Here is a 23,578-nt window from a genome sequence, read left to right on the forward strand (position 1 = left end):
CGGTATCTTGAGTGAAGAGAAACAGAAGCTCATCTGCGGATTATGAACAGGACAAAGAGTACTCGAATAGTGCGACCGCCTGATGACATCACACTATATTTTGCGGCCGCGACTGCTTCTTTTGGCGCTTGTGGGTATCCGGGTTTGGTAACATTCCTGTGCAAATGACGTCCACCTGGCCAAGCGAGAGCGGAGCCGCCATGTGGAGATGCTCCTAGGCCCAAGGTCGGTGATTGGAGGGTGCTGGAAGTCGGTCCAAAACAGGAAGAACACAAAGGTTACGACAGTTGGATGATGAGTTCTGAGGCTGAAATTGCGAAGCGATGTTCGTTCGCCCAGCGCCATTCGTGTAGTCTGGGCTAAAAACGCCCATCAGACATGCCACGCCATGTCCACCACCCTTGATTACAAAAGAAACGTCCGCCGACAAGGCCTATATTGTACATGGTGTAAAAGGTGAGAAGCGCATTGTCCAGATGCTGCTAGTTGAGTCGATGCCGATGCCCAAACGTCATGGAACGCGCGTTGAACGCATAGTTCGCAAGTAACTTATGCAGCGCACTTTTGCTGCTCTTTTCTGTGCGCTTGATGTTCATCTTCAGCCACTACATGGGCCGCTACCTCATGCTCCTTCTCTTCCTTGGCAGCAGCTCGCTGGTTGAGCAAACTCAAATACGTCTGCCACCCAATCGCAATAACGCCTCCGAATATGCTCCTGTACTGTATGGGTATATACGTGAAACTAAATGCCGTAACCACGGGCCAGAGCTTACAGCTGTTGATCCAGCTTGTGGGAACCGTGTGCTTTATTCGCTCTATCATATCGGGAACCGTTGCGCCGCTGAGGAGCGATTGCATGCCGAAGAAGTAGGAATTAAATAAGGGTGTAAAGAGCGCTTGGTTTACCACGACCTGATGTACGTCAGTATGCGCTCGTGGGGTGAAGGCGACTACGAACCTTGGTGGAGAGAGAGAGGAGTTTCGAGGAGTAATTGAAGTTATTTCCTAGCCAGAGGAACCACTTGTACGAGGGAATCGAGCTCAAGCCCCCGATCACCAGCGCGCGCCCGGTACGAGCCCAGTCTCTGTCGTCGCTCCATTTCTGGACCCAGCCTTTCTCGTCCTCATCCACCTCCTGCTTCTCTCCCACGCCATCCACTGGTTGCGGCGTAATACTCTGCGCCACCAAGTCTCCAACAAAGTATATGACGAGAGAAGACACCAACTGCGTCGTGTATGGCTTCCTTTGCTGCACGCGACCGTATGCGCGGAATGGTTCGTAGATGGGATCGAGCCAAAGCCAGCTAGGGCCAGGGATCGTCTGCGCTGTCTCTGGCACCTTCTGCCCTACAGGAGGTTTCGAAGCCGTGTGTCGGCGGGTGACGTGCGAAGGAGACGGCCGCAGGCGTGCGCATTCGAGGTTTGGCGCATTGCTGTTGCGAGTGTATCGTGTGCGCCTTAGACCTACGCGGACCCGGGCGCAGGAAGTGGGTATCATGACGGCGGTCTATGCGCTCTCATCGGTACTGTTAGAGGAAAGCCATGAATGAGTGAAAGGCTGCCGTCTGTCTGTGACGTGCGACTAGTTCCCGAGTCTCGGCTTCGGTACAGGAACCAGGGTCCGATGACGAATCCGCCGGGTTGTATGTATGCAGTAGCTAAACGAGTCATTACCCAGCGAGGCTGCCCTCTACATGACGAGGCGGTACATCATGGTAATCTAATAGCCCGCGGCGCCTGGAATAGGCAAAGACGGCGGGTTTGATAGCACGTTCAGTCACTCATGAATAGAACAGTTGTCTCAAAAGGATGCCGAAAAGGGATCGGAACACCATTTCGTTATGATTATGTATATACAGGAGAATCAAATCACGGCCGTCATAGCCGTGAGGCGCAGGCAAGCCCACGAAAATCTAACATCTATACCCTAGGTACTTGGGCTCCGAAAACTAAGTGAAGACAGCCTCTACAAGCACTGGGAGTAGTAGGGGTTCTGCGCTTGGCAGGTGGTTCCAGCAACACAGCCAGTGGCGCCGGTGAATCCGTTTCCACCGCACTGTCCCCAGCGCTGAACGGTGCCGCTGCCGGCAGTAGGCGCGGGCTTCGCAACAGTGGCGAGCGTGGTAGGCTTGGCCGGAGGTGCGGGAGCGGGCGCGGCAGTGGCAGCAGGAGCCTTGGTAGACACAGGGGCAGGGGCGGGAGCAGCAGTGGCAGCAGGAGCCTTGGTAGGAGCAGGAGCAGGAGCAGGGGCGCTACCGCTGCTGGCACCGTCCCAGAGCTTGGGGCCGGGGATGGGATAGCTGCTGAAGGAGCCGTAGATGTCGAAGAGGACACCAGCGTCGTTGGCCTTGTACGCGCCCGGGATGCTGACACCTGCCGGCAGGACAGCAGACCCTGAGCCTGTGATCTTGACATGGACGCACTCCATGTAAAACTGAGCACCGTTCGCACGGTTACCCTCGTGGAGAGCAATGATCTCAGGACGCAGGATGTAGTCACCCGGCGCAAGGTTGGGGAGCTTGACCTTGTGCTGGCCCTTGGTTCCAGTGTATGATCCAGCGATCAGCTTGTCGACGGCCCAGGACTTGCCATCCCAGCCGTCTTCTGCGATCTTGGTCCATGACAGAGCTGAGCCGGCCTTCGAGGCGTAGACGAGGATAGGACCATGGTGAGAAGTAGCAATGATATCATCGCTGGCCTGGTTGTTGTCGTGGTGCCATTCAAACTGTAGAGGCAACAAGTCAGTGTCTGTCGCATAGGTTTTGGACATGATCGGTACGTACGGTGATCTCGTCACCACCGGCGGCGGTGATAGCTGAGGTCGCCTTGACGCTCGCGACGTTGCACTCCATGTCCTTGGAGGTGACATCGACAAGGGGGTTGTTGTTAGGGGGCGAGTCAATGTATCCGCCCGCCTTGTTTCCAACACCCTGGCCCTTGCCATTGACAAAGGCTTCCCAGACCGTGGTGTGGGCAGCAGCAAGCTGGACACCGCCAGCAACAGCGAGAGCGAGGATGGAAGAGGTCTTCATTGTGGAGTCTGAGTTGAACAAGTACTATGGTAAAGAGTGACTGGTGAAAAGATTGACGGAACAAAGGTCGAAACACTGAAAAGAGCGAGTGAAAAAAGAGTGTGAGCGTCAAGCGTGCCCTTCCATCAAGGGGCATTCAACACTCTTATATCTGCCCCAAATGCAGGAGCGAAACAAGTCCTTTCGCTTGGTGATTACATGGCTGCACAGTACCTGACTAAAGCTGCCACCGGAGATGTCGCGGCTAGACGTGCAGGAGGCACTCTATCTTACGGGCGTTTGGCACCTGAAGAGCCTAGGGGCGCCGTTTTTAGCTGCGGGTGACCGTTGAAAGAAGGTTGGCGCAATTGGTGGAGCGAGGCTTCGCTCACATGAAGGGTTAGCTCCAGGAACCGAGCCATGCGACCCTGGGTACGATCTGTTCTAGATCCAAATCCTGGGATGCGATTCGCGGGATACGAGAAGATGAAACGGCGCGAGGCACCCCTTCGATTGGTCTTTTCCACAACGCTCCTTTCACTCAGTGGTCATGGCTCCGAGCCTCGACATGGCTTTCCACTCTTTTGATGGGCTTGCAGAACAAGCAAGAATGTCCGCGCCGCATGGCTCCGTCTCTTTCGCGTGGCACCGATCAAAGAAACAACCCGTTTCATCTAGAACAACGTCGTGAGACTGTCTCATGTAGCCTCATCTTGGCTCCGTCCATGTGGACCGATAAGAGACCGAGTGCAGGTATAGACTGGTAGTGCCGTTTGATGTTTGCTGTGCCGCAAGCGCTGTTACAAGGTGGAGATTTGGCCGAGGGGTGTGCGTTTCGATGACCCACCTGCAAAGCTTTGATAAGCGTTAACTCTAGCAAGCATTGTTCATGTTAAATAAGCACCAAAGAGCGTGTCGTTCATCGAGGTTTAATGCTTGGGGTGGAGGTCAAATTGTGGAACCTGATGGTGCTGCTGTCAGTTTTAATGGGGCCTGGGGTGTTCCTTCCTGCTGGTTCCTGGTGCACAGACTCCCGGCCCGTGCGATTTAATCTCGCAAGCGACCCGCCGCTGAGGAAGAGCCTTTGATTCTTGAACCAACATGACGTCCAGATACTCCTTCTCATCGACGAGTCTTCTTTTTGCTGTCATGGTCGTCGAGGAGTTCTGGCGGATTAATTTGCTGTAGCAAGCGTGCCCATTTAGTCTTGCACAAACTCCATACCTCTGTCGACTCCCGGAGCCCCACATTGGCATACATTACTTGAGCCCAAGTGTCAAGCGCCATATGCCAAAGCTGTCTAAGCACTAGAACAAAAAACATCCCTCGGATTTCCCTGACCAGGACGAATCTCGTACCCAAACTGGCTAATGGCCTACTGCTTTGCAAGCCCATAGCTGTAGTATAGAGTGCCAAGGGGATCAACCTTCTTTCAATTCCACGGAAAGGCTCGCTTGCATCTAGTGACAGCGAGACTCGATGCTGCCAGTAGTACACGCTTGAAGACGTTCCAATCGCGCAGGATCCGACCCGCCTCAGAACTTTGATAGCCTACCGTTCAACAGAAGCCCCGGTGGCCAACGAGGACCGGTCTGAAGGTATGTCGGATGACCGATGTTGGGTTCAAGTAAACCCGGGCATTCATGCCATTCCATGCCATCAGCCTGCCTATCCTTGGGCGGCCGTTGATGCACCGAACTGCGACATGATTCTGCTGTTTCGGAACTAGAGCGCTATAGCGGTAATGTGGAAAGGCGTTTCGTTGTGTGGAGGAGCGTCAGCAAGAACACACTCGTCGCTACCGTGGCCTTCTTCCTGATCCTGTGTCGCTATCAGAACCTTCTCGATACTCACTTTTCATAATCTACGGGAGCTATTGGCGTGGCTTGGACGAGTCATCTGAGGAGGTCTGAGTGGCTTAGCTATGATTTGTAGTGATAACGCGGTGTCACAAGATAGACGATGGAACATCATTACGTGTGAGTAGGAAAGCTTGTGATTGCGAACGAACAGCATGTCGAACACAGTCTCGACAGTTCCAGACTGTCCTTCAACCTTGGGAGTTCCAAACGTCTCGAATGGCGCTAGTGACCGATTCGGTATAGCTGGTGCGTGAGCGGGGCTTAGCCCGGGTCTCTTCAAGCGCTTAACCGTGGAAGCGCTCCCCTCGCCACCACTCTCTACTGCCGTCTATCTCCCACTACCGACTTAAAACCCTCTCTTTCCACGCTCCACTCCACCTAGACTCGTTCACCACTACCCGCCCAGCACCAGCAGAGCGCCCCAGTCGATTTCATGACCACGGACATCCAGAATCTCAAGTCCTTCGATCCGTTCGCGGAGGCCGACGACTCTGGAGGGCAGACACAAACTAGCCAACAGAATTACATTCACATTCGCGTTCAGCGTACGTACAACATGTCCCTTTCTCGCACCCTTATTCCATCGCGCCTTCCTGGCGCCCCTTCTCGCACCTTCTCACCCCTGTAAATCCGCAAGGCTGACGTCAACCCCGCACAGAGCGCAATGGTCGCAAAACCCTGACAACGGTCCAAGGCCTACCTAAGAAATTCGACCAGAAGAAGATTCTCAAAGTCATCAAGAAAAAGTTCGCTTGCAATGGCACCGTCGTCGCCGACTCGGAGATGGGCGAGGTGATCCAGCTCCAGGGCGACCAGCGCAAAGATGTTCAAGACTTCTTGACCGACAAGAAGGAGGGCCTGGGCCTTGATGGCAAGACCATCAAGGTTCACGGTTTCTAAGCGTGCAGGTATAATGCGCACTGCCACCACCCGCGCGCACCGCTCCGCGATAAGCAGACAAGACGGTACCAGCACCTCGCATGCGATACACAGACGGTGGGGCGGGCTGCGGCGCGGCGCGGCAGAGCAGATACCCACGTTGGACGATAACGAATATTTCCTTTCGTCGTCTCTTTGGAGGAACGGGTGAGGGAATCGGTGGTTTCGCACTTTGAGGTTTCAAAGCGTCCGGAGATGTGCGTATGCGGGTTCATAGAGAGACCTGACGTTTCCTAGGGAGCAAACTCTAGTCAAATCCAGTCAATACCGCGACACAGCTGTTATAATTTTGTGCGAATGTGATGTAACTTTGCTAGATTGGTGGCGATGCTGGCACCCATCACATGGGATCAGTCAACGTCGTCCTCGTTCACCTCCTCTTTCTTCACCACCTTGGCCTCTTGTTTCCGGTACAGCGTTGCCAGCTCTGCAGCCTCCGTCGCTTCGTCGATGCTCTTGTCTTCCCTGACTTTCAAGAACCTCGGAAACCTGGTACTCAATCCCCTCTCCTCACTCACAAGGCCGATGGCGGCTGTATACGTTGGGCTCAGCGTCAGATCCGCAAACGCAACCTCCCACACCTCCTGCGGCTCGAACCACACTTCAGGCCACCCTGATCCTCCGTTGTACTCGACGTAACTTGGTTTCTCGCCCAACGTGTTTGAATTGTCTGGATCGTCGGGGTCGTACTTTGCGCGGTTCGCCTTGTAGAAGGCGTCAGTGAAGCCGCTCATACACTTTGTGACGGCTTCCAGCTGCCCTGTTTCGGCGTTTCGAATAGCGAGCAGGATGGGCGACCACCAAGCCGACTTCCTACCACTACCGTGGAATGCACCGATGGGAATTAGATCCAGCGTTTCGGAGGTTGACGAGTAGTCCTTTTTTACTTTGAGCCAAGAGTCGAGGCGCTTGTCGGGTTCGTAGGTGGAGAGGAGGGCTTTGCGGCGGCCGGTGGACTTGTGCTCGTCCTTATCTGCGACATTGTTGGTCTTTGGTCTGGTCTTTGATTTGGCCGGCTTCTTTTTCTTGGGCGTTGTGGGTAGGATCGGTATGCTTTCCGCAGCGTCATCCCAGAGATCGGGATTCGGGAGGTTGTCGAGGATTTTGACCATGATACCTTCACACTTGATGTCTAGTGCGCTCTGGAAAAAGGATTGCACGGTGTCGACGTCTGCAGAGGTAGCGTCCAGGCACTTGACCCACGTGAAGTGGTGTGGGATCTCGACAAAGAGACTCTTGAGTAAGGACCTCCTGTCCCTGAACGGTCGGTCCAGGAGCTCCTCTCCGTTGAGATACATCAGGTCGAAAGCAAACAAACATACGTCGATCGTCACAGCACCAATAACGACATCCTTCCTAGCGCGGTTGGCAAGTGTCTGAAACGTCTTGAGGTCTCCGCTTTCACGATCAACGGCGACCACTTCGCCTTCTAGGATGAAGCTTGACACACCCTCTCCTCGTATCTTCGGCACCAGGGCTACAAGATCGGGGTATTTGTCGGTCATCACCTCCAAGTGTCGGGAGAATATTGTGACTTTGCCTTTCTCGTCGCAATGTACCTGGGCTCTCTGCCCGTCGTACTTGTACTCGCAAGCAAAGTCTCTACCTTGCAGCTTTGTAAACATCTCGCCCATATCGCGCGTGATACTTCCCAACATGGGTCGTAGTGGGATATGGAGAGCGAGTCCACATCGAAGAAGTAGTTCGTCGCACACACCAATTTCAAGAAGCACAGGGATGAGGTCATTGTAGTTCGGTCTCCGGGCGAAGCATGCCTTGACCATCTCTTCGTTCCTGCTGTAGATCTCCATCAGCTCTTCTTTTCTCAGCGTTGCCAGAGCTTTCTGTGTGCGAATCTCAAAATCGGCATTCAACGGTCTGGATAACAGGAACGCACGCGACAAAGCGATGAGCATCGTGGTTTTGACAGCGCCAATCCGGAGATGCTGTACCAATGTCCGCACAATATAACGACTTTCTTCCGCGCCTCGTGCGTCTTGGACGAGCCTTTCAACTATCCTCTGCTTATTCTCTACGCTCCCTTGTCCTTTGCTGTTGGCAATCTTGACCAACGACTCGAAGACACTCTTGATCGTTAAAGGCTTCGGCTTCCGCAATGTGAAAGATTGCCTCTTCTTCGCTTCAAATGCTACGTCCCCAGCGTCTCCATACTTGTTGTTCAACACCTTCAAGCCTGCGTTGTCCAAGCCGCACACCTTTTTCAACGCTTTCGAGATTGCCGAGCCTCCCAATCCCAGCTCGAGGTCAATGTACGGAGGCGATATCGCATTTGTGGCGAGCCACACGGCGGGGAGCAAACTACTCGGGTCGCTTTCGATAAGCGTTCGCAGCAAATTTACCAGCGTGTCCACGATTTTTATGCGACTCGTTGTGCTATTGACCAAAACAAAGCATCGCGTCAGTAGGGCGTATGTCGCACGTCCTCCATCTGTAACCCAGTGTTTCTGCAATTCTGGTATGTACTTCGAGGGGTCGAATTCGAGGGGGCTCTGATCGAAGGGGATGTTTGCGGTTATGGCGTCTTCTTCAGAAGCGGTCGATTGTAGTGAAAGCGTGTTCTTCTGGATCGGGGGTGCGGGATTGGGGGGGTTTTCTGGTTCGACAGGCTCAGGAATCCGCAATCCTTCGGTGTCGCCAAGGGATGGGCCAATTGTAGTAGACTTCGGATCTTCATAAAGCTCGTTCGAGCCTACACGCTCGGCATGCTGCTGATCTTCCTTGTTCCATTCTTCTTGGAGTTTCCGCGCAAACTCCTCGTCCGTGAGAAGTGCTGTATCTTGTTTTATTTGCGCTCCCTCATGCTTAGTGATATCCGTCGCATCTTTTGTTGCCGCTTTGGCGGTTTGCTTTGCGAAGAAGTAGTCTAAGCTGCGTACCGGCTGGCCTGTTCCATCGTTCTTCTTGTGACGCTTCGACGGGCTGTTCATGGTGTGAATGTGTCGACATAGCGCATTGCAGGATGCTTGTGCTTGATGTCCGATACGTCATGACGCGGGCGCTTGGATCACCTGAAACTCGAGCCCACGTGCTTACGCGTTATCTCAACTACATCTGTTGCCATCGCATCACCACGAGCAAGTTCGATTGGATCCCACTCAGAGCTCTACTCACCATTGAAACGTAAGGCAAGTATAGGGAGTAGGACAATGAAAGGCACGACAATTGCTCCAAATGTGATGTTCCAAAGGTGTGTTTGGTATCGGTCGTAATCCACCGTTCGTTAGGCTAAAAAATACTTTATGATAAATCTCCAACGCATCTCGAGGCCTTCAAGACTTAGCCGTCATATGGCAGACCTCCGTCCATCCTAGCCCGCTTGTTGACACCACGGTCCAGCCTAGGGCCCCTTGGAGGGTCATGATAACGCAGACCCACCGTATCGTCATCTGCGCCCTCGGCCCTTTCATCTTGCGCGAACGCGACCAATTCGAACTTTTGGGTCTTTTTGTTCGTAACCCCTTGCTGGCCCTTGATCTGGGATCCGACGTCGTACTTTACTATCATTCTTCATTACCATCTGCCTATAAGGGGTCAGACTGAAGGAAAACGTACTGAAGAGGAGAGCCGTGTCCTTCTGGAGGCGATCGACCAGGGCGCGCACAGCCTTGACGGGGCAGTCGTTGACCTCCTTACGTAAGAGCTTGATCGACCCATCCTGACTGCAAGTGAGAATGGCTGCGAAAGCGCCGTTGTCCTCGTCTTCGGCAACAGCGATGTCTAAGATAGGTTAGATGCGGATCAAGAAGTCGAAGTGTGAGTCGCACCGTAGAACTTGAAGCGTTCGCTGCCATACAGAAGCCTGCAGTTACCCAGTGCCATCTCCTTGAGGGTCTTGACCTGCTCGACCTACAAATGTCAGCCAATACTAAGCAAAGCGTATGACGCTGTCTTACCTTCTGGCAGTCTAGGAGCCAGCTTATGGCGAGGTTGCGGAGAGCAGCCTGGTTCATGAGCTGGTTCGCATCGAGAATCTTGTCTTCGTCCATCGTGATAAGTGTCATCATGTAGTTGAAGGAGTATCGGTGGATGTTCGAGATACAAAGCGTTCTCGAACCTTGGTAATGGGGAAGGAAGACTGGAGAGTAGAAGGCATATATTTATATGCTTTGCGAGCAGGTCGGGCCTCGACAACGCGTGAGAGTAAAGGTAAAGCTGCGAATACGTCAAGTGAGAGTGAAACCGTCGAGTGGTGGAAAGCGCAGGGGTTGTCATCTTATAAGGCCACGGCAATGAGTGCGGGGAATGCGTGTAAAAGATTGAGGTGAGAGTCGGGGTTTGTTACCACTCGAGTCAAAAGTAGTCTGGAGAGACTCAATAGAACTCAAAGATCTGACCATCATCCCCAACATACATAATACGGTAGGGGATATCAGCATTGTGCGGTATAGGAGGTGGAAGAGGATTGAAACGCCGTCGACACGACCTAAAAAGTCGATTTCTCGCAAGTCGCCCTCTGTTCCACAACTACTCGATGGGCTTTAGAATTCTCCAGGTAACACATTGTTGACATGCGCGTTACGATGGATGAGAGCCTCATACCTGCGCAGACGGCTTTCGTCCACCTTCGAATCCTACGAATAGAATACTCCTGAACATGTTAGGGCGTCAGACCTGTACGCTAAGTTTCCCCAAACCATGAACAGTATATCCTGAAGTAAATGCTAGGTTGAAATTGGCGAAATGCGTACAAGAAACAACGATCTAGACGGGTATTACATCAGAAAGACTCGCAAGGTATTCAGGATATGCTAACAGCAGGCAGTTCCGACGCATGACAACCTCAAAAAACCAATAAACGCCAACGCTCCCAAGAATTACCAGAAGAAATGATATCAGCCCCGCCGTGGTACATTCAAAATCGGGTTGCTCCTCATCGCAGCGGGTCGCAGCGGCTGCTGGGCTGCTCGCCGCCGCCTCCAACTTCGGTATACCATGAAGGCACCAATGCCCACAGCAATCACGCCGACCACCGCACCCGCTGCAATCCCTCCTTTCACGCCTCCTGAAAGCCCGTCTTTGGATATAGCAACCGCTGTTACCGTTGGGGATGCTGTCGAAGCTGTGGCCGCGTTGCTGGCACCTGATTTAGTAGGCAAGGTGGTGAAGCCTGACGCGGTTGCCGAAGCAGAGAGGGAAGCGGAAGGCGGCGCTGTAGGATGCGAGCCGACTTTGCTCAGCGTCCAATGCATGCCAGGCGAGTCGCGTGCCGCAAGTGTGGGCTGCAGTGTGTCTTTGACCACATCTAGGTATATGTCCGGGCCAGTGAACTGGTTGTTGATCTTGACGCTCCCGTCGTCCTGCTCAGTTAGGCGCCAATGCTGGCCTGTATTGTCTTGAACAGCATAGAAGTGGACATCAATCGAGTTTTTGCCGTTGTAGTTGAAAACATCGAGCGCTGAGAAGTCGCCTTTCTGTCGCGTGTGGAGGCGGTAGTAGTCTGCGTTGTCGGTGTGTATGAAGTACCATGATTGAGCGTCTGAAGAAGAAGAAGGTACAACAACGAGGCTGTCATTCATCGACGTTGATGCTAGGCCTTTCGAAGAGCCGAGCACCGAGTTTGTAAGGACGTATTGCGCGGCGGTATCGACGTTGACCATTGTGACGAAACTATAAGATGCTAAAGGCCTAGGAATGACAGAAAATAGTCAAGGACGTCGAGACGCAAACTTGAGAAGAAACAATGCTCAAGCCGGAGAGCCGCCAGCCCCAGGCTACTACAAAATTAACTCTCGCCCTGAATAGCACAGCCTAGCTCGGTGCAATATTTCGACCCAGTGGCGCCGAAATATTGGGAGGCGTCCGCCAAGCGAAAGCCTTGTGTATGCCCTACAGTGTAGCCTATCCTTTCAGCTGGCTTCCCACTGCCCCTCTCTACGCGAACCATGCGGCTCGGGGGCTGGTGAACAGGCCATTTTGTCTACTGGAGCCTCGTTTAGATTGCAGGACCGTGATCAGCGCTTGCATACATTCTCGGTACGAAGAGGCCGGCTAGAGCCTCTGGTTTAGCGCTTTGAAACCATTCAGGCTCTGGTGAATAAGTTATAATAGCGCGTTACTTGGAGATCGAACAGCTTGGGCTTAGAGCAGACATTCTGCCTAGTACTCAACATTCTCCTTGCACAGCTCAATGCCTTTCCACTCAATAGATGCACACAATACATCCCAGTCTAGCACCATGATCAGCTTCAGACTAGTCTGGCACATTGTCGGATTTATCCCCCAGCCTCGCTCCTGTACGCTATCCCGCACAATTCGTCCCAAGTTGATGTCAAACGTACATACTGGCTCCAACTCTGCCAGGTATTAGCCTTGCCAGCTCTTGGATCACAAGATCACTTACCATCTTTCGCATTTTTGAAGCGTGTAGGCCTCTCCTCCTCATCGCTCGAATTCCGATAGATTGGGAATTTGATAGCTCCCTGCCTCGACTTAGGGAACTTGATATCAAACTCGCGCTCAACCCTACGCGGCTCATCTGCAACAACCAAATCACCCTTGTTCAAGAGCCAGATGAGTTGAGACTGAGCGTATGTGCTGCCATTGGCATGCACTCTATCTACGTCGTGGTGCGTGCTTTCGGAGAAGAGTTCGTCGAGACAGATGGCGTAACTATGTCGGCAGTACGTCGTCTTCTTCATGTTCTTGATGCTGGCTTTCTCAATACCGCATACAACCGCGCCTTGAACGACTGCTGTCCATGATGTTTCTGGTGTGCGAAATTTAATTTTCCAGAGCTTCAGAGTATACTCGATTTGTTGTTGCAAGTAATCAGATGCGCCGAAACCGCCAACCAGGAAGACGTTCTGTCTCTTGTTAGAGGCCGTCGAGGAAGCTAAGATGTTGACTTGCCTTGGGCTGACTTCCACGTTCTTCAATTCGATCCATGTGGTATTTCACCATGTTCACAACCTGTCCAATGCATACATCAAAGAAGTGTTCCATCAAAGCCCTTCATCCGTCAGCTATACTCGCAGAGGGGACGAAAACCTCACCTTGGGATGGTAATCTGGCCTTGATTAACGATACCGTGAATTGTGAGACTGTCTAACGGCTCTGGTAGGTCGAGATACAAGTCTCGGGAATCGCGATCGAAATTTTGCTTCCGTTCATCGAATTTTTCCATCAAGTACCTCATTGCAGGACTTTCTGAAGCATGGAAGGCATCTTTGTCTATGTCAAGATTTGGGTCTAGATGACGGTAATTGACCTCTCCGAGCTGTCTCCGTAACCATTTCAGAAACTCGCGGTTTATGAATATCGAGCCACATTTCTCGCCTTCGGCTACGTCAGAAGAGATGTGATGTTTTCACTATAATAGTACATACCAGTCGGTTTGCCAATTTGTTCTAGTTGCAGCATAGGGTGCAGCTTCTTGACTTGATAGGAAACGACATCCTATATCTCGACTCAGTACACCTGGGATATCTTCGCTGGCCTAGGATTGAGGATCTTACCACTGTACCACCTCCAGCATCAACGAGGACGAAGTGTTGGTTCTCCTAATTCAACATGAGGAGGGCCACTATCAACCGCGTGACCAAACGTACCTTGAGAAATTCTTGCCCCTTCTTGTCTCTATAATAACGTGCAACATAAAGCGCTGCTGCTTCAGACTCGGTAATAAACATGACATCCTGCAACCTTGGGAAGTTTGTTCGGTTGAACCCTGCCTTTGTCAACGCACGATATGTAGAGTTCATAGCCATATACGACCAGTCCTAGAGAAAGACTTAGTAAAGCTGAAAGTAAAGATTTGTCGCAGGTTCGACGTACCGTCGGTACTGTGACAACGATGTCTGTAGCAGTGTGCCTTCGAAACGCTTCACTGAAGTTATTGACAGTTAGATCCAGGTACTCGAAGACTTTAGTCAAGTAGTCGGTTACAATTTCCTCTGGGCTTTTGTGTGAGTATGCGGGTACGCCGTTGGCTGTCATCATGCGAGAAAAATCTAGGTCCTTCATCCCTTCCAGGACCTGCAACGTCATGTCAAGTTCCCCTAGCAGTTTCTGTATACCAAGTTCGAGCTTTGTGTGTACCATTGAGACAGCTTTTGGGCTCAGGCTGCTGCCCCACTGCTGTTCCATCATCTCACTTGGAGCAGAGTACGAGATCACACTTGGTACTTTTTCGTGATTTCGCATTTGGGTTCCCCAATTATCTTTGACTGTGATCTCGCTTATGGCACATCTGGTGCCTGACGGAGTCGCGTATGCAACACCTGGAAAGCAGTCAACATAACCCGTCCGTTTTGGGTAATTCGGGTGTTTTGTTACCCGTATACGTTGTGCCATAGTCAAGACCGATGACCAACCGTGTTTCCTGTCTCTCCCGGATATTGGTCGTCATAGCCACGGGCGAACGACTGCGTGTTGGGGATGCAGGAGGCGGGGGTGGCATAGGGTAGTCCATGGGTTAGCTTGGGGTCGTCAATGAACCATATGTGGGGAAAGCTACATGTCAGTGAGGACTTCACGTTGTGATGTACGGGCACAAGGCTGAGACCGTCAGGTGTCGAGGCTCTGTGGTGGCCTCAGGAGCGGCAAGATTGGCCGCACAACTCTATGAGCTCGAAATTTTTAGCTCCTGCTGGTCATTCCGGCTTCTGAAGCAATACATGCGGGCGATAGATGCACGATGCTGAGTGGTGATGAAGGAGGGTGGAGATGTGTATGGTGGCTGATGCGCGCGCCGGAAAAGGAAATATTAGACGTAGCTGAATGCAATGCAACGCTTGGCAGATATGGAGGGTTATTACCCTACCAATGAAGTCCTCGCAGAATCTCGAATGCGTTAGGTGGGAGAAGGCTGTAACTCAGCCTTGTCGTTGCCTTTATCGTGGCGTTAAAAAGCAATGTGATGGCCCCCTCTGCACTGCTCTAATTTCGCCGAGCCGTCTTGGTGCTGCTGCCTTTTGAATCAGCCGCGCCATGCCCAAGCGATGCACAGTTGTGCGTGGCCCCGTAGTGTTGCAGCCCTCGTTAGACTCTGCTCGCGGTTGAGACATGTGCCTGAGCCTCGCCCTCTGAGCTCTTCTAGCCCTCAAACGAAGTTGACATAGGCGAGTTGGTGGACCGGTGACTTCGGGCTTTGGCTATTTCTTTTCATATAGCTAGTCCATCAGACTGAGATCGATAGGTTTCTAACAGTAGGAACCATGCGTGGTTAGTATTCCATAGACCCAGTTATGCGGTAGTATTGACCTTGCGAAGGCAACACAACTAGAGGTAGTACCCATTTCACTACTCGTCGGAAAGATGGCGAGAGATGGGAGATGGGAAGAGATGGGAAGATATACAGTGACGAGCATGAAAGACAACAAGCCGACAATGACTTAACGGACGGGCCAGGAGGGTTCGATCCAAAACCAAACAGCAAAAAACATCGATTTGGACTGTTCTCCGAAGCAGTCGCTGCAGCTTCGACGGCGTTAGGAAACAAAGATCGCCCCAGACGACAGACACGAGAGGCACGATTGCCGGGATCTTCCCAAAACGAACAAAGGCCGTTTTCACCAGAACCACGGCCTGCGGATGCTACCGGACATCGAGAACGTAGCCAAGTATCTTCTACCGCACCCCAGATGAGAGACCAAGGTTTCTCTCCAAAGGTTGGCCATAGCTGGGATCCGGCTCGCGGGGCATACGTACGTGATCAAGAAGACCACCGAGCCCAGAATACGCGGGATCTTGACAGCTTCGGCTCGACAACTGCTCAACCAGGTAGTACATTCTTGGACGACAACGAGGAGGCCCAGCCTGAAATACCATCAGCCAAGGTCAGTTGAGACCAATATACTGCCTATACCTAACGGTACTGACTCCATGGACACGTAGAATAAAGACCTCTTCACTACAAGTGACCAGATGGAGTTCAAGTCCATAGAAAACTGCGTTCTTCGAGCAAGGCTGAATTTCCCGGAGCTCAAAGGTCCGAAGCACGAGTCGACGGAAGAGGCAGTGATTCGGTTTGTCGAGCAATACGAACGCCTTTCGGCACCTTTGAGGGACTCGAAGGGGCGACTGGATACCGCCGAGAAGATGCGGAAAGACTTGCACAAAACAGAGGATGAATTGCACGCAGCTCAAGGGCGACTCTCTGGTTGGAGCAGGGACTACAAGGAGTTGAAGACGCGTCATCTCCAGGACACCGATCAGCTCAAGCGCACGATTGATAGACTTCGGCTCGAAAACAGTGAGCAGGTCTCCTCACATGGTGCTAAGTTGCGCAAGGAGCAAAGCTCCCTTCAGCGCGAGAATGATCAACTCAAGGCGATGTTCGAGGGTCAGCTAAGGAAAATGCGAGATGACTCAGCCTTACAAGCAAAAACCATCAAAGATCTCCAGGCACAGATAATCCAAGAGAGAACACAATGGAATGCAGCTGTGCAGCGCTTAGAAGGAGATAAGGGTGTCTTGGACAGTCGTTTGAGATCGGTGCAATCCGACTATGATAGCCGGCTTAGAGAGGTAGAAGAGAAGTCCGAAAACCGTTTGCAGCGAGAAAGAGGAAAGTACGAAGACCTGATATCGTCCTTGGAATCACAGATTGCACAACTAAAGAATAATGCTCAAAAGGAATTGCTTACCCAGAAGGAGCAGCTTATAAAAGAACATGAGGAGGAGAGCTCCCAGCTCCGGACCGTGATTGAGGATTTCAAGGTCGCTTCGACGCAAAGAGAACACTTTAAAGGCTTAACAGATCGCGATGTTTCTGGACATTTTTTGCGGCTGGCGAACGATATCGAAGACTTCTCGCGATTAGAATGGGATTTTCGCAAAGAGCATGACTGGCCGTTCACTGAGGATCAGCTGAGGCAATTTTACCCCAAGAATACAAGGAAGCTGAAACAGCAAATTGTTCAAAACACCATGTGGGTGGTTTTATATAATCACGTTTTCCGGTCGCCATTTCGAATACTTGGCACAGACGGTAAGGACATTGACGCAGATTGGATCGATATTTACTCGCCAGGTAAGCAGATTTAGCCATGCTTGTCAGTTCAACTTAACCAGTAGCCAGACGTTTCTCCGTACGAATGGCCCAATGTACCGGTAGAGCTAGAGAGAAGTCGGTACGAGAGTGCGAAAGCCTTCTTAGGTGCCATAGACCCTTCAGCAGCTCCAGGTAGACTGAAGGATGGATATGAGGAAACTGTAACGACAGCAGTGAACGCCGTTTGGCGTGCGTTACAAAGGGTTGCAACAGTAGAGGCGAAGAATCGCAAAATCCTGGAAGGCATTTTGCGTTTATCCGCGAAGGTCTGGCTAGAGTTATGTTCTCAGAGGTACCGCCTGATTGTAAATCTGTCCAACGGAAGTGGCGACGTTCTGACTTCAATGAGAACCGATACCGGATCTCTCATACTCATAGTCAGACCAGACCTAAAAAGATACGGAGATAGCCAAGGCAAGGACCTTGAGCGTGGAGAAGCAGTTGCCGGGTGGAAAAGTCTGGTGGAGACCTACCCGTCGTAGCCATCGACAATAGAATAGCCTAGATGCCTTCAGATGCCTGTAAGCTACTAATTAGCAATCCCATAGTACTTGAATGAATTCAGGCTAGCTCATCGCGCACTGGATGCGTTTCTGTCCACGGGACTATTCTGATGAACCATCCTCGAAAAGTGCAGCACCTGGTGCGGGTAGGGGGCAGGAATTCGGCGACTTAGCCCAACTCGAAAGAGTCTACCTAAATATAGAAGCAATAGGCGATGAGAATATGGCCCCCGCCTGCCACAGGCCGAGAACATGCCTCTTCGTGATGCATCCTGCAGCTCCGCCACCAGTAGCCCTAATTGGACAGCCACCGAAGAAGTAAATGTAGGCAAACCAGGCGGAACAGCGATGTTACGGGCGTAGGCGCTCAATATGGCGCTAAGGTAGGCTCAGCTGAACATGGAGGCTCATGCTAAGAGTGTGTTGCGCCGCTACCACCTTCGTGGTGAGCCCTCCCCTCAGCCTTCCAGGGCCTCACTCATTTTCCTCGGTATTACGTCGAGATTATCCGTGTCGTATATTCTGAAACAAATTGAAGAAGTACATACTCAGGTATGTGAGTGTGTTGTCATACAAGGCCAACGATCTTCAAGCTTCGAATCATCTTACAACCTTCGCATAGGTCATCCCATCCGCCTCGTTGTAGCCATGGGTTTGAGAGAGATGAAAAGCAGGATTTTCAAATCGAAGCCGAAAAGTCCAAACGAGCCTCCGCCAATACCGACAACCAGTGCCTTGCACGTACCGCCGCCGATCCAGCGACAACAACCACAGAAGGTCCTCCAGAAACAGCCTGAGAAGATCGCATACGTAACTGCCGAGAATATACGAGAGCTTCGGGAGCTCATTAGGTATCGCTATGCCCTCGATGTTGAGATATGGAGCATGCGCGACGTGAAGTGGTATCAGCGGGACACACTGCACGCCAAGATGACGCGATCCGACGCTGCGTTGACGACGATTAAGAGTACTCTGGACAGTTGGGACCGACCAGAGTTTTTTGAAACTCAGGACGAGTATGCCAGATTCCGCGAAATCAAGAGGAAGATTGTTAGCGGCGACAAGAGGAATTGGACGGCGAATCCGCCTTGGGAGAAGCAGGAGATGAACCAAAGCACAGGGCCATTCGAAAAGGATGGACGACCTCTTCAATACGATATCCGTGTCTCGATGACCAGGTCGTGATTGCTAGATGTTGGCAGTGCGTTCCCAATGATATGACGATTCGGTAACGACTGGGAGGTATCTGGGGGGCCTAATATCATACTAGTCTTATTATATTGCGTGCAAGTTCGTTTTTTTTATACCCTTTATGCGTGTTCTTCTATTTTGATTGTTGTCGCCAGCGTGCTACAATGCAGCCTCAAGATATCGGTGCGCTTGTGGTGAGCCTTGATGAATAAGAAAGTCGAAGTCGTGTCATTGAAAGCAAAACAGCGCCAGTGCGTTCGTGACGTCCCTAGCGGCGTGAACATCATGTTTACATAAGCGTCCGTGTGATCCCGACACAACAACTATTCGTAACCATTAACCCTTTGATAATAAGGGCTGGGGAGCTTTAAGCATCTCAACAATACCAAATTCGTTTGCAAAGCGGCGTGAAGACCCCCAGGCTGGTTTTTAGGGATTCAGTGTATACGCGCAGTCTGTCGTCTTGGGTGGCTTCAAATTTTTAGATTTGCTATTCTTATTAAAAAGCTAGCTGAAAGCTATCCGGGCTCATATTAGCATCTTGCCTCCCTAGACCGTCCGCCTAACAGTGTTAATAGGAGTTGGAGGCCTTTGAGGTATATTGTAGCAGTTATTATTACATACCGGAAACTTGAAGCTCTCTAGGCTAATCTATAGTGTCTGTCTCACACAAACGTCTGTTTGTACTGAGAGGGACTGGATAGCTCCAAGGATCATTGTTTGCATGCAAGTACTTCGGCCTTATCCGCACCAGTTTCCAGCACCCCGAATCAACCATTTCGCCTCTTGAGAATAGTACCTAGAAATTTTCAAGCTATCAGAACGGCAAACTATTGCTTTGGAATAACGTAAAGGTACGAACCAGCGTTCTGTACTGTGGTTTAGTATTAATTTTTGCAATATGATAACAGGTACTCTTCGACCCCTGAATTCTGGCCCGCTGTTCAGCGTGTCAGTGGGTTATTTGTGTTTCGACCTAGCTAGTAGTAGTAGAGAGTTATAGGTACGCAGCGAACAGACAGCGGCTTGTGGTAAGAGATAAATGGTACTATCCGTATCTGTAATCCTCAGGAGATGGAGAGGAGGGCTTATACTCGAACCCGACCAGCCGAATTCGGCTAGCTCGATCAGCGTGTCAAGGTTCACGGTGAAGGAAGATACCTAGACATTCCCAATCTGTGGAGGCAGGCTGTATGTCCTCAGATCACTATTTGTATCAAAAGGAAAACTGGTCAGGACGTTGAAGACATCCACGGTATCATATTAGATGATAGCATATGACTCTTGAGTACGCCGACTCACTGCACTCGGACAGTACAACCCAAAAATCTACAGGGTGAAATTAAAGAAACGAACAAGCATAAGAACCGAGACGAAAGAATCTTCAACGCGCAAGTTTTTGGGAATCATTATAATAAACTGCCAACCACGCTGTACAAATGCTATAAAAGATACCATTGATAAACCTCCCAAGCAGTCTTCCTGGAAAGTATGCATTTGGGAAATGGGAATAGTGCATATAATGTTCGGAAGATGAGTCGTGGTCCAGGTTTCAGTCAATTTCAATGACATTCTGCTTTGACTGGCCGGGTCTACCACCACCTCTCCCCTGTTGAGGCGGCTGTCGTCCATTCGGCTGTGGTCGCTGGTTCTGTTGCTGCTTCCTCACTTGCCCTGGGCCAGGCTGAGGCTGTTGTTGCGGACGCCCTTGCTGCTGCATCCTTGCTGGTTGATTGGCCTGTTGTTGCGTGCCATTTGGCTGGCCCTGTGGAGCGGGTTGTTCCAGTGGCGGCGGCGCCTTGTACCCGCCTTCCATCTTACAGCCCAGCACACACGCATCCAGCCTCCTCAACGCATCTGGCACTCCATCCAACTCGGCTATCATCCCGTTCCTTGTTCCAAACCACCCTGGCCCCTTCCCACTAAACAGCTCCTTGAGTTTTGTCACTAGATTGTCGAGCCTCCTGTGGTACTGTCCTCGCTCAGACGTCGGCCGTGTATCCATGCTGCGCGCTTTGAGGCAATCCTCAATGAACCAGTAGACTTTGTCATCCTTGGGCTGAAGACGCACGTCGAAGGTGCAGACGGGGTTTTCGTACGTGAGGCGGTACTTGAAGATGGAGTGGACGTGGATGGCAGGGTTGCGGACATTGCCTGGCGTGCGGACTTGAATTTCCGACATAATTTTGAGGAGGGAGCGGGTGAGGATGAGAGCGGTGCAGAAGCGGTCGAGGCCGTTGGCGTCGCCGAAGTCGACGCTAGGGAGGAAAGGGCTGCGGTCGTTGGCAATTTCCGTGAGCAGCCTATGCACACGGTAATGCGGGTTATTCGGGGACAATTCGACGGAAATCTCCTTCTCAGCGCCGAAATTGACAGCCGCGGTATACGGTGACGGGCCGTATTCGAACTGTACTCGCTGCAGTGATGACGAGCCCAGCCGCATCTGGCGTTTCTGGAGGGTAGTCGCAAACGAGCGAAGGTGGTTAACGTCTCGCAGCCGTACTCGTAGCTCACCAAGAATGTCTTGTCCAAACGGCGTTGATAGAAGAATTCGAAACCTCCCGTCTTCCGAAAAGCTAAAGTTACTCTGTGGTGAAGCAGCCATGAGTTTCTGCATGTCTGCGGCCGCAGACTTGACCATCCTACCGGTGGCAATGTGCCAGACATTTTGGCTTTCCGCTTTCAGACCTTCGCAAGTTATGGCGATGTTGGACTCCAGCCACGGCTCTTCTCCCGGCTTGGTCACAAGGACATCAGGCGTCTGCAGGTACAGGACCCAGCGTCGAGCGATGCGTTGAGCCGCGGCTGAGGCGCTTGTTGGGCCAAACTCGCATCGCAGAATGCACGACTTCTTCTCCTTTTCGAGTTGGCGGGCAGTAACGCGGAACGAAAGGAGTTGTACAGCGACCCTCTCTAAGCTGGCCAGCGTGTTGCGATCGATCGGCAACAAGCGTCCGTCTGGCCTATCCAACTTGATTTGCTCGGCATGCTCGATTGTACCTCCGTTCGAACCAATCTCGAGGACCCACCATGACTCTCCTGACGAGTCTACGATAGCGGCAAAGGCCCAGCTTGACGACCAGCCACGGGGCCAGTAAAGCGCAAATTGGAGCATGTCCAGCTTCACGGCCGTCTTCACTACTTGAAAATGTAGAGACTGTCTCGCGACTGGCTGCCATCCCAGTTGCTGTGCATATCTCCGGATAGAGGTGAGCAGGGTTTCGGCGAGCAATTGCGTTAGTATATTGCCCATTTGCACTGGCTCCCTGCCCTGGTTAAAGGCATTCTCCGCTCTCGTCGAAAGCGCCGTGGCCGGTTGCAAGATGTAGTTCCCGGTCACAGGTTCTAAAGACACGGCCATCGAGTTTGCCCTTGTCCCCAGAGAGGCTTTGAGGGCGCAGTCTGTGGGCTCAGTATCCGATAAAGACGCATGTGCCGTCACACTCGGATTGAGAGCTCCCCGTGTTGATCGTAGAATATCACTGGTATGCCGTGCAATGACGCGCTTGATGATTCGCTCCGTCGACAAGTCTTTCCAATCAAATTTTAAATCGGCATCTTTCACTTCTTTGCCCTGGCGGAACCAGCGGGCCGTCAGAGAAGGGACAGGCAATCCGCGCCACGACACTTTGCCGTTCTTCGGCTTGTTTTTTGAGATGCCAATTTCAATCCAGTTCTTCTTGCCAGGCCTGCCAGTCCAGTATTGCACGACGAGCTCACGGTGCACCGGTTCGACCTTGAGCGAGCCTGCCCACCCCGTGCGAGCAAGGCCCAAGGCCTGCGATCTGAGAACCGAGATTTTGTGGGTCAAAACGAAATTGTTGAGGAAGTCGAATAGGCCACTGAGCCCCTTCTCCTGCAGGATATGGTCGGCTTGGGCCTTGAGATGCATGAAAAATCGACTGCCGACGGTGATGACTGGCGCTGGTGAGAAGAGTAACCGGAGATCAATGAACAGCCACTGCTCTGATGCATCTTCAACAAAGGAGATGACATCAAACTCGAATTGGCCATCGACGATGAAGGTAGCCCGTCCAGACTCTATGCGCCAGTTGCGGAGGTGCCGCGGGAGGGTTTCGTGGAGGTTCAGGCGAATCGAAAGTGAAGTATTCATGTAGCGCAAGAGTTTGAGTGCTTGCTCCGAGGAGATGGGATCAGGGGGTATATAGTCCAGACTCGGCATCCACGACGCCTTTCCCGTGGATAGAATCTCCAAAGCCGTGGTAATATCAGGGTTATTTTCTTTTGCGATACTGGCGTGTCTTTTGATGCTGTCGATTGCAAAGTCTGCAGCCTGCATGTGCACGTCCTGCTCCTTAGTCCACGTATACAGGTCTATGAGCTTGGAGACATCGACGGCGGCCTTCTTTCCCCATTCAGTCAGGACGAGCAATTTGATGAACTTGGCTCGATTCTCCTGGGCGAACTTCATGAGAAGCATCTTCTTTTGTGCGTTGGCCTTTGCGTTTTCCTGGCCATTTGCAGCGCCGTGGGGACCCAGTCCATTTGGGAGGACGCCGTTGGTCTGCTGCGCCAGCGGAATATCGGCCATCTTCTGGAGTGCGTCCCCTAGGTCGTTGTAGCATTCTTGGGAAAGGCGCACTATCAAGGTCGAGAGGGGGTTGTACGCTTCGGCAGAAATGTGGGCAATCTCTGGTGGGAGCTGCGAGTACTGCTCGAGCGAGGGACCTGCTGCACCATTAACACTGGGGTCTGTCGAGGGCGCTCCATTGACAGCAGGTGCTCCAGCCGGCGTGTCTGAGCGCGCACCGTCGTGCACACCATTGACCCGCTTGCCCTCGTGGTCGCGCTTCTTGCTCTCTCCATCTCGTAGGGTCGCTGATGCGTCGGACCCGCTGTGATGCATGATGAGAATGCCGGGCATACTACGGTCCCCGTGCAGCAGCCCACCGGCGCCGTCGCCGCTGCCACTGTTCGCGCACTTATCGGCCTTGTAGCGGGTTCAGCCGTGCAGTGTGCGTAGGGTCGTGTATTCTCGGCGTCTTGCGCGAGGGCGGCCTCTGGGGGGCTGGTTGATGGTCGAGTCGCAAGGGGTTG

The 23,578-nt window shown here is 52.1% G+C and overlaps 10 protein-coding genes across 10 annotated transcripts; 3 read left to right on the forward strand and 7 right to left on the reverse strand.

Annotated features, from left to right (window-relative positions):
- Positions 1-549: 549 nt before the first annotated feature.
- K460DRAFT_287394 (uncharacterized protein) lies at positions 550-1,498 on the reverse strand (the record flags this gene model as incomplete). Its single annotated transcript, XM_040928962.1, has 2 exons — positions 550-912; positions 959-1,498. The coding sequence occupies 2 exons, from the start codon at positions 1,496-1,498 to the stop codon at positions 550-552; spliced, it is 903 nt and encodes a 300-aa protein (XP_040786448.1).
- A 468-nt stretch (positions 1,499-1,966) lies between these two features.
- K460DRAFT_290323 (carbohydrate-binding module family 1 protein) lies at positions 1,967-3,032 on the reverse strand (the record flags this gene model as incomplete). The annotated part of the gene is made up of 2 exons (XM_040929192.1): positions 1,967-2,725; positions 2,784-3,032. The coding sequence occupies 2 exons, from the start codon at positions 3,030-3,032 to the stop codon at positions 1,967-1,969; spliced, it is 1,008 nt and encodes a 335-aa protein (XP_040786449.1).
- A 2,274-nt stretch (positions 3,033-5,306) lies between these two features.
- On the forward strand, positions 5,307-5,773 carry K460DRAFT_408207 (protein translation factor SUI1; the record flags this gene model as incomplete). Its single annotated transcript, XM_040937143.1, has 2 exons — positions 5,307-5,418; positions 5,532-5,773. 2 exons carry the CDS (start codon positions 5,307-5,309, stop codon positions 5,771-5,773), a joined length of 354 nt encoding a protein of 117 aa, XP_040786450.1.
- A 389-nt stretch (positions 5,774-6,162) lies between these two features.
- On the reverse strand, positions 6,163-8,760 carry K460DRAFT_288776 (ATP-dependent DNA ligase; the record flags this gene model as incomplete). Its single annotated transcript, XM_040929071.1, has 1 exon — positions 6,163-8,760. One exon carries the CDS (start codon positions 8,758-8,760, stop codon positions 6,163-6,165), a length of 2,598 nt encoding a protein of 865 aa, XP_040786451.1.
- Positions 8,761-9,163: 403 nt separating this feature from the next.
- On the reverse strand, positions 9,164-9,679 carry K460DRAFT_266340 (uncharacterized protein; the record flags this gene model as incomplete). The annotated part of the gene is made up of 3 exons (XM_040927506.1): positions 9,164-9,330; positions 9,386-9,550; positions 9,598-9,679. Coding segments are annotated over 3 exons (414 nt in total), but the record flags the coding sequence as incomplete, so codon positions are not given.
- Positions 9,680-10,493: 814 nt separating this feature from the next.
- K460DRAFT_368755 (carbohydrate-binding module family 13 protein) lies at positions 10,494-11,451 on the reverse strand. The gene has a single exon (XM_040933839.1). It carries the CDS (start codon positions 11,428-11,430, stop codon positions 10,666-10,668), a length of 765 nt encoding a protein of 254 aa, XP_040786453.1. The 5' UTR covers positions 11,431-11,451; the 3' UTR covers positions 10,494-10,665.
- Positions 11,452-11,776: 325 nt separating this feature from the next.
- Positions 11,777-14,471, reverse strand: K460DRAFT_342584 (uncharacterized protein). Its single transcript, XM_040931196.1, has 9 exons — positions 14,108-14,471; positions 13,607-14,052; positions 13,381-13,551; positions 13,288-13,332; positions 13,159-13,228; positions 12,826-13,108; positions 12,683-12,782; positions 12,174-12,636; positions 11,777-12,126 (listed from the first exon to the last, which is right to left on the reverse strand). Exons 1-9 carry the CDS (start codon positions 14,241-14,243, stop codon positions 11,930-11,932), a joined length of 1,911 nt encoding a protein of 636 aa, XP_040786454.1. The 5' UTR covers positions 14,244-14,471; the 3' UTR covers positions 11,777-11,929.
- A 1,193-nt stretch (positions 14,472-15,664) lies between these two features.
- K460DRAFT_153712 (uncharacterized protein) lies at positions 15,665-17,353 on the forward strand. Its single transcript, XM_040926828.1, has 2 exons — positions 15,665-16,805; positions 16,854-17,353. The coding sequence occupies exons 1-2, from the start codon at positions 15,698-15,700 to the stop codon at positions 17,306-17,308; spliced, it is 1,563 nt and encodes a 520-aa protein (XP_040786455.1). The 5' UTR covers positions 15,665-15,697; the 3' UTR covers positions 17,309-17,353.
- Positions 17,354-17,763: 410 nt separating this feature from the next.
- On the forward strand, positions 17,764-18,623 carry K460DRAFT_368758 (uncharacterized protein). Its single transcript, XM_040933840.1, has 2 exons — positions 17,764-17,881; positions 17,952-18,623. The coding sequence occupies exon 2, from the start codon at positions 17,978-17,980 to the stop codon at positions 18,512-18,514; it is 537 nt and encodes a 178-aa protein (XP_040786456.1). The 5' UTR covers positions 17,764-17,881; positions 17,952-17,977; the 3' UTR covers positions 18,515-18,623.
- Positions 18,624-20,072: 1,449 nt separating this feature from the next.
- Positions 20,073-23,387, reverse strand: K460DRAFT_288756 (MED14-domain-containing protein; the record flags this gene model as incomplete). Its single annotated transcript, XM_040929069.1, has 2 exons — positions 20,073-23,233; positions 23,291-23,387. The coding sequence occupies 2 exons, from the start codon at positions 23,385-23,387 to the stop codon at positions 20,073-20,075; spliced, it is 3,258 nt and encodes a 1,085-aa protein (XP_040786457.1).
- Between the last annotated feature and the right edge of the window lie 191 nt (positions 23,388-23,578).

This window comes from Cucurbitaria berberidis, assembly GCF_010015615.1.
Source record: "Cucurbitaria berberidis CBS 394.84 unplaced genomic scaffold K460scaffold_4, whole genome shotgun sequence".
Lineage (NCBI taxonomy): Eukaryota > Fungi > Ascomycota > Dothideomycetes > Pleosporales > Cucurbitariaceae > Cucurbitaria > Cucurbitaria berberidis.